At 41.4% G+C, this 14,540-nt stretch overlaps 1 protein-coding gene across 1 annotated transcript in view; it reads right to left on the minus strand.

The window, feature by feature from the left end:
• The window catches only part of PRKAG2 (protein kinase AMP-activated non-catalytic subunit gamma 2), a 242,729-nt gene that overhangs the window by 143,608 nt on the left and 84,581 nt on the right, over positions 1-14,540 (minus strand). Inside the window, 1 exon segment of the mRNA XM_042477435.1 lies at positions 12,221-12,503. Coding sequence (XP_042333369.1) covers positions 12,221-12,503 — 283 coding nt within the window.

The following is a 14,540-nucleotide window of genomic DNA, read 5'->3' on the forward strand; positions in this document are numbered from 1 at the left end:
ATTATAAAACTTGATTATAAATCATATATAAAAGATTCAAAATACAAAAATGGGGAAAATAGAGAGGGGGAAAATGATAGTACATAAAACAAAAGATTGAACATCAGTTACACATCAAAATTCCTCATCACCTCTACAGTTGACCTCAATTGTCTCTGCATATCTAGCTCTCAACTGTATTGCTTTACATAGAAACCGAGCTGTGATAATAGATATTTTTGAATCTTGACCACTCATGAAGTATGAAGTTCTAACATGGGTATCCCAGAACACTGATCATTTGATATAGGGACCAAGATACTGGTCTCTTTCCTGTTGGTACAAATTACACTTAAATAGAATATGAACTAAATCTTCAATCTCTTGGTCTCCACAAATACAAGTTTGCTCATTGTAAGGAATACCATCGCTTCGTGGCCTTTTGGCTAAGATCAACTAGCTTACTAGTTGGATTCAAGCAAGACTTTCCTTCCAGAGCTTAGAAAATTTATTTGTTGGACTAAAACTCTTAAGTAGTTAACAGTATAGAAATGTACTTGCTATCGCTCGTCCACTGGCCATGCTGGCTTGGGGATTTTGAGAGTTGAAATCTAAAATATAACTTTTTCCAAGCTCTGATTTCCTCAGAATCAAGCCCCACTCTTCCCCCAGATTTGGAAATACATGGACTTGCAGTTTTCGTTAGAGTGGCTGGTTTAACTTCAACATGTAGAGCCTTCTCCAAATTGACTTAAACCCACATAGAAGTGAGATTGAACCAGCAACCCTCCTACATGACCACCTGTTATACACAAGTCCATGTCTTGCTGGTGGGCGGAAGGAGACATTCATACTATAGCTTCATTGCTTGATCCACAGTTTTCCTAATGAGGCTGCCTGGCACTGATAAGCAGCTACTTAACAAGCTGTGACAGATTCCCCAGTGTTTCGCCAGAAGTTCTGCAGAGTTTTATTGTGCTATGCCACTTAGCAAGCCTTGAACTGGTGGGTTTTAATGGACTTGGAGCAGAAATGCATTTAAGTGCCAATGGCAAGTTTCCCCCTCAAAGGCAAATAACAGCCAAGAAGGAGAGTGGGAACTTGATCTGGATTGGGACCACAGCAAAGGCCAACAATTAATATACCCTTTCCTAGCATGTCTCTATGGTAGCAGTCCAATCCACTTCTCCCAAAATGTGGCTATTTAATAAATTATAACGAAGAATGCAAGGTCCTTACTGATCATTTTCATGTATTTTATTCACTGATTAGTTACATTTGTAATCTGTCTGTCCTTCAAGACAAGAGCTCAAGATAGTGTGTGTGGCTTGCCTCCTACTTACTTTATCCTCACAACTATCAAACTGGAAGACAGTGATTGCCATAGTGCCAACCTTAGAATAATAGAATCATAGAGTTGGAAGAGACCACAAGGGCAATCCAGCCCAAGCCCGTGCCATGCAGGAACTCTCAATCAAAACATCCCTGACAGATGGCCACCCAGCTCTGTTTAAAGACCTCCAAAGAAGGAGACTCCACCATTCTCTGAAGGAGTGTGTTCCACTGTCGAACAGCCCTTACTGTCAGGAAGCTCCTCCTAATGTTTAGATGGAATCTCTTTTCCTGTCGCTTGCCTCCATTGCTTGATGTCCTATTCTCTGGAGCAGCAGAACATAAGCTTGCTCCATCCTTAATATGACATCTTTCCAATACTTATACAGGGCTATCATATCAGTTTTCCAAATCCTAATATAACACTAATCCAGCCTTTCTCAACCCAGGAGAAACCCTTGAAATATTTTTCAGGTCTCAGGGACCCCTTGAATAAAAAAATATTATATCTACAGCTCAAAAAATAACCATTTCTTTTTTGGCTTATGATCTCTCACAGAACCTCTCGCAACCTCTCTTGGAATCGTAAGGTTCCAGGCAGCCCTGGTTGAAAAATCTGCTCTAACCACTGCTCCACTGGCTGAAATATGGCTCTCTGAGCCCAGGATCTACACTGCCCAGGCAATTAGGGTGACCCTAAAAAGAGTAGTATTAGAGATTTAATTACAGTTCTATCCAGGAAACCCCATACTGTAATAAAAACCAAGGGATGCAGGTATTGGGGTCAAAATGAAGGCACTGCCCACCAAATATGAATACTACCCTTCAAATGAAATTTTCTTTCAGTCCACAAATTTCTAGGAATGCAGTAATGTAAAACTTCACTTGAGCCTTTAGAAATATATTTTAGGAAAGCAAATCAAAAGAGCAGTGTCATTAGAAAAGGGATATGAAGGGTTCGAGTTATAAATGATTTTCAGCGTCTCACTCTGCAATTCTAGAAATTTAGGGTGCATCTACACTAGAAATAATGCAGTTTGACATCAGTTTACCGGCTTTGGCTCCATCTTACAGAATCTGGCTATTTGTAGTTTTGTAAGGCACCAGCAGTCTTTGGCAGAGAAGGCTAATGACCATGTTAAACTACAAATTCCACGATTCCACAGGATGGAGCTACAGCACCAACCATGCAGAAAAGGGATGCAACAAAAGACTGTGGGAAACCTCAAAGTTTGCATAAGTCTAGGCACCAAGGAACTCCAAGTTTATGCTGGGAAATGGGAGACGTGGTACTGGATCTCTCAAGCAGACCAATCAATTATAACAAGGTAGAACAACAACCAATCCCATACCTACCCATCAACCCATTGGATCTACTAGAGAAAAGAAACAAGCTTAGTCTGTAAAACTTATAAAAGTACCTTTATGTATAATATTTGTCCATAATCAAGTATATTACCTAATGCAGGAGAGAGAGAATTAAGAAAATGCAAGAGAATTAACAAGAAGGGAAACAGGATATACTGTATATACTCATGTATAAGTCTAGAAATTTTAGTCAAAAAATTGACTCAAAAAACCTGTATTGACTTATCCACGGATCAATGTAAGTCCTGTACTTTAACTCTTATTAAAAAAAAAAAAGGGGGGGGGGAAATCCCCTGGTGAAAGGCAAGAGCATAATCTGTCCTGGAAGCATTGATTCCCTTCTGTTCTCTCACCTATCAAGTCTTTAGTGTGAGCACAAAGTTATGTCTGCTGGAATTTTTTAAGTTCTTTGGCACTGCTTTCCTTTGCTTCAACCTTTAGATCTTTTGTTACATGCCCCTAGGTTTTACCCTCACCTTATCCACAGGTCATATCAAAATCTAAAATTTTGGCCCCAAAACCTGCCCTTGACTTATACATGAGGTCGACTTATAGTTGAGTATGTATGGTATGTCTTGCATTAGGGATGCAATTCTTCACAAAGTTTCGAAGGAAATAGCAAGTAATTTTAGCAATTTTCTTCCCACTGAAAGAAAGACTTCAGTCATGTCTGTACATACCAGAATACTTCAGGGGCAGTCTGGAGTATTCTGGCCGCAGAGCTGTCCTAACATCCCTCTGTTACTTGGCACTCATGTTGGAACGCCCTGGACAGCTCATTGCATGCAGTCCAGCTGTGCCACTTGGCATGGTCACTACTGCCATGTGTCATTCGCTCTGAGGTTATAACGTGTCAGCCAACATCCATCGCATGGTTTGGCGTCTTGTTCTGACCTCAGAGCGAGTGATGCATGGTGGTGGCCGCTACACTGGTGAGCTCACTATAAACAGCCACAGTCAGATGCATTGTAAACAGCTGCCTGGCTTCGCAACAAAGGGCTCCAGATCTTGTGAGAATAGCAACAGCAAGTACATTTCTATACCGCTTATCAGTGAACTAATCACTCCCTAAGCGGTTTACAGTCTGTAAGCCAATTGCTCCCAACAAGCTAGGTACTCATTTTACTGACCTACAAAAGGATGAAAGGCTGAGTGGACCTTGGAGCCCTGCCTGGGATTGAACTCATAACCTTGTGGCTGCAGTACAGGGATTTAACCAGTGAGCCACGTGGTGAATACAAGAGCTCTTATGCAGCTTCAGAGAAGATCTGAAGCAAAAAGTGAGTTTTAAAAATTTGTTATAAGGGGAGTATACTCCAGGTTTGGTGCTGAATGGACTGAATGTTGTCCAGACTGTTTGCATCAGAACAGAGGGCTTGGGCCATGCATCATCTGGACTCCCTGCCGAGAGGGCAGGGGGAGGACGTTTTATTAGGCCCATGCAGACAGAGCCTTAGAAGACAACATAATTTGGGAAGTCTATTCCCAATTTGGGATGTATTCTGCACAAAATCCCTGAACTGCAAAGATTCTTGTCAGTCCAGAATTCTTCTTGTCGGGGTTCCCAATACTGGAAAAACATGTTTTTTAATCATTCAAAAATATTTCTGAATGTTCTTTCCTTCCTACACTGCATATACTTGAACCTCCCTTTGAAAACATTGCCTTTTAATATTAACTGGAGAGGGGAAATATGTTTTAGGGCATACAGAGGAATTTAGCAGTAAAGATGAAAATGTAATGCTCAATAATAGGGCAGTCAGAGGAATGTCCAGAGTCCAATAAAATGAAGGTGGTGGTGGGGAAATGGAAAGAGTACAAAAGGACTGTTTATTGGCTGTTTCCACCACTGTGTGAAAAGGAATTAATTCCTTTCTCAGGTTGTTAATGATGCCAGGCAATTCCTTCTGCCTCCTCCATTAGAAGCATTACAAAAGCTGTCAGCAGCCTTAAGGATAGTTCAATAAAAAGCAAACAAACCAGAGGCTTTGCCAAAAGAGCAGTACTGGGATTTGCATTTTACAGGAGAACTCCCTACTTTTTAAATCCATAGTTATTATTCTGAATGTCTGATTTTTTGGCTCTCATCCCAGTCGGGTTTTGGGGAATGGAATGTCAGGTCTGAAGTTCTCCAAAATGTTTAACATCCATTAATTTATTATTTGGGACAGAGGAGGGCAACTGCTACAAGGATGGGGACACCTTTTAGTGCTCAAGGGTCAAACTTTGAGGTGCTTGGTAGGCGGCTTACTTTTTAAAGTGAAAGGATAATAAATAAGTCATGCATGTTTGTCTATGTAAAATAGATTAAGATTAGCTGAAATGAATTAAACATTATTATTATTATTATCATCTCAGCAACTTCATGTACCCAATAAGAGGACAGTAGATGGCAGGAGGACTAGTTTTACTTACTAATTACTAGCACTTGGAAAAGTTAATTGTTTAGTACTATAACTCCCTGAATTCCTCAGCAAGACAAATCATGGGTATGACACCTGGATATCTATTGTGTGAGTGGCATGGATCTCTGACACATTTGAAGATGACACATGTAGATTACAAACTGGAACACAAGGACTTTCATTTTTTTAAAAAAATTGTTTTTATTGTTGTTGTAAGGAAAAGCATGCAAGCAGCATAATCTTCACTCTCAAGCAATGCACACTTGCCCATTTTGGTGCAGTGAAAAAAGACCTGAAAACATCATATATTATTGCTGTACATACCATCTGAATGTTGTTGCTCTGTGCTTTCAAGTTGTTTTCGACTTATGCTAACCCTAAGGCAAATCTATCATAAGATTTGTTCAGAGTGGGTATGTCTTTGCCTTCCTCTGAGGCTGAGAGAGAGTGCTTTCCTCAGGATCATCCAGTGGGTTTCAAAGCTTGGTCTCTAAAGTCCAATGCTCAAACCACTACATCACATTGGCTCTCAACATATGAATACTATTTAAGTCTGCGTGTGTGTGTACGTATTTTAAATCTTTGCTTAGCCTGTACACTGGGAATGTAGGCTTCAAACAGGTTGGAAAAGAGCCAAATATATCCTCTGGGAAACAGAAGATATAACATTCCAATGCCATGGAGAAAGCCAGTAACAGGTGTTGGACTACCTGTTGTTATGTGTTTGTTTGTTGTTTTTTATACCAGTGCTTTATAAGGCTCTTCCTTCCCATCCTTATGCCCTGCCATCTAAGGATTTGCTATCATCTTAAATATTTTGCTAGTGGTTGGACTTCTGATCTTAGGAAATTCAGGCAGCTGTACAAACCAGCTCATGCTAATCCCCAGCATTTGTGCAAAAGCTTCCCATAAGCTCTTGACTGCATCAGCTATCAGAAGGGCAACAATCCTTGTCACCAATTACTCCTGCTTTCAGAAAACAGGAATGGGGCAATTAGGAAGCCTGTGAGTAAAATGTCAGTTCTGCAGCCGATGGGAAGAAGCCTTCTTCTCCTGGCACTTTGTTCCCATGGGGTATTCTGGCCCAAATGGGAAGGAAATGTTTCTGAGCTGGCCACTGCTTGAAGTTGCAGATCTCTTTTTTCTTGGGGTATTTTTAGGGGATGGAGGGGTAGGAACCCTCAGATATGCCATCATTAGTGGTATGCCAAGAGGTGTAGCTTAAGGGGCAGCAAAATGAAGGGACTGCCCCCCAAATAAGTATTCTGACCCCACAATGAAATGTCCCTTTAGTCTCCACAAATTTAACGCAGAAAGTGACACACTGAAAACATCATTCTCACTTAGAACTCTTATATTTGCTGTGGATGCATCTCCTTGGTCACTTTGCTTTCTTTGCCTGCCTAAACTGTATTTCTAAATACTTGACTCAAGTTCCAAATTACTGCAATGCTAGAAATTTGCTGGTTGAAATGAAAAGTCATTGCTGTTGGTGCCTTCAGGTTATCTCTGATTTATGAGAACCCTAAGGTGGACCCATCACAGGGCTTACTTGGCAAGACTTGTTCAGAGTGGGTTTGCTTTTGCCATCCTCTGAGGCTGGTAGATGGTGACTTACCCAAGGTTACCCAGTGGGTTTCCATGCCTCAGTAGTGCTTCAACTAGAAATTTGCTGGTTGAAATGAAATGTTGTTGTTGTTGCTGTTGTGTGCCCTCAGTTTATTTCTGACTTATGGAACCCTAAGGTGACCCTATCTTGGAGTTTTCTAAACAAAATTTGTTCAGAGTGGGTTTGCTTTTTACCCTCCTCTGAGGCAGAGACAGTGTGTCTTGTCCAGAATCACCCAGTGGGTTTTGAACCATGGTCCTCAGTCCAATGCTCAAACCACTCAACCACACTGGCCCAAAATTTCATTGAGAGGGCCAAATTCTTACTAAGGAGTTTATCACAATGGCTGTTTTCTACTGATCTGGGCACGGGCTGAGACCACATATAAAGAGATGTTATCACACAGCTCCATGCCCAGATTGGAGGCATCCCGGACCCAATCATAAGTCCTGATCAGGCACAGGATGCCTCCGATCTGGGCACAGAGCTGTGCAATAACATCTGTTTATACAGGGTCTCTGCCCATGCCCAGGGGGGGGGGAAGCCATGCGATAATCTCCTAGGTGGGCAATGTCCCCATTTTGTCCCCCTCCACAGCTACCTTGCTAGGTAAGGCCACTTTCATGTAAAAGTCATGTGTGTGCCCACCACTATCTTTGCATGAAACCAATGGTGCCATAAAAGCAGAGTGTGGGGTGGACTGGATACCAATTCGTCTAGGCTTATTGAATTCCATGGACCAATCTATCCCTGGACAGTGTTCTGCAGCAAGAAGCCTGTTTTGCTTCACTGCCTGATTGCCCAACAGGATATAGTTCTCTCTACCTGCAATATTTGAAAGAGTCGCATGGGTCACACCCTTGTTTGTTTGTCATTTATATCCCACCATTCCCTCAATAATGAGACTCAAGGCTGCCAACAACATACTTAAAAACAATACAGACCAAAACTATACAACAGCTTCAATAAAAGTATGAATAAGAAAGTTATTTAAAAATAATTTTAAAATTTAGAAAATTAAAAACATTAAAATTCATTAGAAGATTACATACACATTTTAAAAACAACAGCGCAGAGCATTAAAAAGCCACCTCAGTCAGTTTCCACCTCAGACATAAAAATGTTTTACCCTCCTTACAGGAGGAGAGCAAGGATCTGGTCATGCTAGCCTCCCAAGGGAGACAGTCATAAAATCTAGGACTTGCCACCAAAAAGGCCCTCTCCCTTGTTCCCATCAAACAAACCTGAGAACTTGTCCCACCAGAAGATCTATGTGGTGGCTTAGTAGTTAAGACACCAATTCTGATGATTGGAAGATCTGAAGGTTGGCAGTCTGAGGCCTGAGTGTTGCATGATGGGGTGAGCTCCTGTCACTAGACCCAGCTTCTGCCCACCTAGCAGTTCAAAACCATGCAAATTCAGGTAGATAAATAGGTACCACTTCAGTGGGAAGGTAACAGCCACATGACCATCAGAGCCATCCTCGGACAATGCTGAATCTTTAGCTTAGTAACAGAGATGAGCACCACCCACTATAACAACTAGACATTCATGTCAAGGGACTACCTTTACCTTTATACACAGCCTTTCAAATAGCTGGTCCCAAGCTGTTTTCCCACCAAGGATCAGTAAGGGCTTTACAAACGTGGAGCACATATACTCAAGCATGCCATTTCTTACAAAGCAGCACATGGATATTATCTTAGGGCACAAAATATTTTCCATATATGTTGACTTACGTACATATGCTTAGGCTATCCCTGTCCAGCAAGGATTCTCTCTCTTTTCAAATACTTCTCCCTGACTAATCACCATCTCTACTTTGCCCATCATTTGTTCACCTAATGAGAATGCATCGCTAGGGTTGGCATCATCCAGTGCGGTAACTCATGTGGTGTCACCCTCCTGATTGACCTCTTCCCATACCACACCAGAATACTTAGTAATGTTTTTTGTACTAATGGTACTCATAAATCATAATTCTCGTATATCACTGAATGCAATGCAAAAGTTGTGACATAAACAACTAGTAAAATTAAAATTATACCTTTGAATTACAATATCATATGCACAGCCTAAATGTATGTACATGTTTCATGTGGTTACAGTGAAATTTGGTAAGATGTAAGAAGATGAGTGTCCAAGGGAAGTGTGTTTAATGCTTTTTGTCCTTTGTGTACATACATGCCTAAATACTAAGGCTACAAGCAGTGTACAGCCTAAGATTTTGGGCACTGCCGCTGCAGATATATATTATGGACTCTTGATATTAAGCCAAAAAGAGGTAGATTAATAGAAAAATAGCCAGACAAGAGGTGTGCATGAGTGTGATGTTTTTCATTGGAAAAAAAAACAAGTACTCTCTCTCTGAATCAATGGAGGATAAGCAACTGTTTGGGCAATGAATGCAGCAAACAGCTGAAAGCGCAAAATCAACCATGCTATGGAGTAAAATGAGAGTGTCTTGCAGTAGTCCCTGGTGTGTAAAATATTGTAGGGTGTGGAATTCCATGATTGTTTATTTATTAATGTGTTTATTTATTTAATGAGTGCCAGATTGGCTCAAAGACAAATGATGCTGGTCTGCTGATGAAGCTATGCAAGCCTAGCCAGAAACCCATCTGGCTAAGAGACAATCTACTAAACAATGGAAAGTTGGTATGGACTCTTTGGGTGATGAGTAGAATGTAAGGATGATAGAGAAACAGATACAGATTTGATAAGGTCATTGCAGGAGGACAGCATGGTGCTTATTTCACCCATCACCAATGGGCCACCCTTCACTGGAACTATCACACAACCTTTAGAAAAATCTAATTCAAAGCTTGCTTATACAGAGAACTCACATAGGATTTTGTCCATATTCCTGAATATTATTTCCTTTGATCAGCAATCTCTCCCCAGAGGCCCCGCCAGAGAGGCATATCCTTTCACCTGAAATCATTCTGAACTGGAAATGTCACAGTTTGGACTCACACCTCCAGCATGCAAAACTCACAACATACTGCTGTGCTGCAGACCCTCCCCTTAAACCACAGCTGGGCAACTTGTGGCTAGGCCTGATGGGTTGCAGTACAATGACATTTTTGAGGTGCCATAAGTTCCTCACCCTGCTTTTAACTGTGCAACTAATACTTAAAACTGAGTTAGGTATTGATTCATAGACATAGATAACACAGGTCATGGAAAAGAATGTTTTAGACACAAAGAATGTATTCTTACTATTAGGTTTTATTTAGGAATATCAGCAAGGATAGGTCCAGGATTTGGTATGGTTTTGGTTTCCCCCCCTCTTTCTGCTGGTATTTTGCTCTTTCGACAGTAGTACCTTTCATGTTCTACAGTCAGATGTTGTTATAGGAAATGACTGAGCTGGCTAGAAGACTCCAAAATCAATCTGAACACATTTAAAACCATGTTTTTTGTTCTCTCTGTCCCTAGGGAAAAAAAGTTGTTATGTCATTTTATCTTAGCCAAATAGGGTGGAAAGAATTAATTTCATCACACAGTGGAGAATAGGATTTAGCTGGATCAGACCCAGGAACTTCCAACATGCTTTTAAAATCTGCAGAATTTCACAGACCCTTTACCCTTTGCAAAATGTTCACACAGAAAGACTAACAAATCCACACCTAAACATGACAGTATTTTGAAAATAATTGTCTCAAACCAGTCTTCCCCAACTTGGCACCTTCCAGATGTGTTGGATTATTTACAACTACCATCAGCTTCAGCAAGTAGTAGGCCAACTAATAATGCCCATGGTTCAAACTTAAAGCAGGACTTTGTTTAGACTGAGATTTTGGGGGAACCTCGGCATATCTGCCAACAAGCCTCTATAAAGTGACTTGCACATGGATAATGGAGTATAAAGAGATAAACCTATGAGTAAATAATCACTCCCCACTCCCAACCAAAAATATGGACATTGAGCCTGCTTTGATGGATAAAAGATTTAGGCTTATTTTTTAAAAAAAAAACTTTAAGAAGCTCTGATCAAGTATCATCCATATTTTGGATAATCAAATTGACTTTTGAATATCAAAAGCCAAGCAGGCTGAGTTTTAATTAGGGATCCCTTCTACAGCACAAAGTCAAATACAGCAATTTAAAACCCTGAAATCTTATCACTGAGAAACAGGCAAACAGTACTAACAGCACCACCTTTGGGCACAAAACTGAAGAGCACACACCGTGTTTCAAAGCCTGCTTTTCCCATTCAGAGAAGTGTCCACGATTAGGAAAGAGTACAGAAAGCCACTTGCTTTATAACAAGTCAACCTGTTCACTGGTCTACCTAGCTCAGTATTGCCTACACCGATTGGCGACCACTCTCTAGGATTTCACACATGGCAACTTGTTATGTAGATCTGCTGCTGGCAGTAGAGGTTGTTGGGGGCAAAGCACTGCAGCCCAAACCTAGTCTTGCTGTCTTGGGGTGATCTCTTTTCCGGCACAGTATTTACTTTAGCTTACTTCAAGTTGGTGTCTTCTAAATATGTTGAATCACAAGCCATTGGCCACATTTTCTGGCATGGTGAAAGCTGTGGTCTAACACATCTGAAGGGCACCAAGTTAGAGAAGGGTGATTGTTTGATAGATGTACAATAAAACAGAGGGCTTTTCCCATCATCTGCATCTGAAGAAGTAGACTGGTCTACGAAAGCTCATGCTGCCAATTGCTTTCTTCTAGTTAGTCTCAAAGGTGTTGCAAGACCTCTCTATGTACTGATTCTACAGACTAACATGGCTATATCTTTGAATTATGTGAAAATACTTCAGAATTTCTCAGATCAAGGGCTACCTAGTCTACATTCTGTTTCCCACCTACCTATGGGAAGACCCCAAGCCAGTCTTGAGGACAGTATTTCCCTCCTGTGTTGTTCCTAAGAACTGTTGCCTCTGATCCTGGAAGTCACACATAGCAGTAACAATACCCTTTGATAATCTTATATTCTGGCACAGAAAACATGTGCTCTACCACTGTCCACTGCCCAGAGTTTGGTAAAAATATTTTTAGACTGTAACCCCCACTAGCCATGCTGTCTGGGGGAACTTTGCTGTTGTTGTGCGCTTTCAAGTCCTTTCTGATTTATGGAAACCCTATAGGTTTTCTTGGCAAGATTTATTCAGAAGAGATTTGCCATTGCCTTCCCCTGAGCCTGAGAGCATGTGGTTTGCCCAGTGGAATTCATGGCCAAACTGGGAATCAAATCCTGGTCTCCAGAATTGTAGCTAACACTCAAACCACTACACCACACTGGATCCTCCTGGGAGTGGGGGGGGAAATTGCAACTTTCCTAGTGCTGACCATCCCTTGCTTTTTGTCCTACAGCACAATTTGTGAATCACAGAGAATAGAGTCACTTATCTGCAAATATAATGGGGAAAGATTGTGTAAAAGCATTTGAACAAATTCCAGATCACAAGCTACTAACAGCACCCTGTCTTCCTTTGCTACTTCATGGAAAGGAAATAGTGCCCAGCCCAGAGTATCTAAGTGAAATTAACACAATCCATTTCTTACTTTTTCTTGATCTGGAGAAGAACTTGATCCCACCAGGGGAGGTAGATGGATTAGAGCCAGGGGAGGAAGAGTCCTTGGAGGAGGAACGGAAGATTCCACTGAAGCTCATGCGGCGCGGGGAACGAGGTGGCGACTCCTGGTACGGGAAAGGGAACACAGTTTTGGGTGAACCCGGACTGTGTTTGGATTTGACAGGGGCAGAGGCCGGGCTGGAAGGCCGGTTCTGTAGCCCCTTTGAGAAAAGTCCTTTGGAAGGGCTGCCTGTGGTGTAGTTGTCTTCTGCCTGCAAAGAAAGCAGAATGAAAGCAATTAAGACTATCTCCTTTTCACTTTAGGGCTACCTGTATAAAGCCATCAGTGCAACAAGCAACCACAGCAGCAATTGTGTGACACTGAAATATCAGTGTACAGAAGTAGCAGAAATAAAAATAAGATTCCATCTACAGTACTTCTAATATAAAGCCAAATGCAAGGCTTTAAGGATTGTGAGGCAGTTTGGAATCTCTACCATGTGAGACTAATTTATATATCTATTTGACTATTCTCTACTGGCACCTGCTGTAGAAAGTCTCAGGCACAGCAGGGTCTTTTTCATAACCTTCTATCTGAACATTTTTAATAGAGATTGAATTTGTGACCCAATCTACAAACATAGCATGAGATAGGGTCTAGCTCTAACTACTATAACTTACAGATAAGAAAGGACAATTTCTGGTAGTCTAGGAGCACCAAGGGCACCAGTGATACTTGCTTAGGCAAAATAGCTTACACAGATGCTGCACTCATTAAGATGTCGTCTCAGGTAAGAGAATGAGGGATATTTTTTTTTCTTGTAGTGGGCCATTGAATTGCAGGGAAAACCAATGGCCAGAGCCAGAAGTGGCCAAAGCTGACACTAAACTCACTGAACATGAGTTTTTGCATGTGAATTCTGGGAGTTTGCATACAAAAAAACCCTTGTTTCCAGTGATCCGCTATCTTTTGTGTAAAAACCTTATGAAATTTATGGGGTCACCAAAAGTCAACAGGTGACTTGAAGCCACACACACCCCATGACAGCTGGTAATGGCATTAAAAACAAACAAACAATGCCCTCATGCTAATTTAAATTTAAATTAGTCCCTTTGAATTAAAACTTGGATGTGTCTTTTCATCATAATCCTAATGTATCCTGGGGTGCTGTTACAGTATCTGTAAGATGAGTGCAAAGCAATTATGGTGATACGTTGATTTCACTGGTGCATACTTTGCACACAACAGATTCCAGTGTTTTATGGCTTAAGCCATTAAGTGGAGGACAGAAGGAAGAAATAAGCCCATTTCCCATTCTCTACACTAATAATGATCATCATTCCAGTTGGAACCCCTCAGATAAGATAATTTGATTAATTATTTACCTTAACGACTAGGAGTACAGTACATTTCAAAGCAAGAAGACTGCAGATGAATATATTTGCTGCTCCACTGGCATTGCATTTAATCAGTTTCTTTGTTTGCTTCAGATAGAAGGTTATGACAGTATATAAGGTTCAATAAAAACTTGCAAACTAAGACATGCTGGCTTTTCCTATTGCTCCAGCAGTTACAGAAGCTCTGCTCTGTCATGGACGGACCATTACCTGGTTGAGGTTCGACTTAAGGCAACTACCCAAATCCCCCCCGGGGGTGGAGGACCGATTAGGATGGTCCACCCTCGAAGGCAGATGGAACCCAAAAGGTTCCAAGAAGTCTTAGAAGGGCTTATGGTTGGAAAATCTAACGGCGATTCTGTTGATGCCCTGAGTAACATCTGGGACAACGATCTCTCCAGGGCTATACACAGTATCGCTCCTAAGCGTTCTTTCCGGCCTGCTTCCAATAGAAAACCATGGTATACAGAAGATCTCCGGGAAATGAAGCAGGCCGCACAACAACTGGAACGCAGCTGGCAGAGACACCAGCGCTTATCCGACAAGACACTCCATGAGGCTCTTTTGAAGTTATATGGAGTGGCAATAGACGCAGCAAAGAACTCCTTCTATGCTGCGCGTACTGTGTCTGCGGAGTCATGTCCAGCAGAGCTGTTCAGGATGGTCAGGGAACTGACACAGCTTTCCCCCACCCTGAACCCTATTTTAGAACCAACTATAGCCTGCTGTGACGATTTTAACAACTTCTTTGCAGATAAAATCTCTCAAATAAGGGCTGATCTCGACGCTGGCATTTCAACAGAAACTATAGAAGAGGTATCCAGAGCTTCTGTGGACTCTATTAAACTGGATCACTTTGAGTTTGTTTATACCGATGAAGTGAACAAGCTTCTTGGAAGTGTTAGGAAGAC

Source organism: Sceloporus undulatus, chromosome 6 (genome assembly GCF_019175285.1).
Source record: "Sceloporus undulatus isolate JIND9_A2432 ecotype Alabama chromosome 6, SceUnd_v1.1, whole genome shotgun sequence".
Lineage (NCBI taxonomy): Eukaryota > Metazoa > Chordata > Lepidosauria > Squamata > Phrynosomatidae > Sceloporus > Sceloporus undulatus.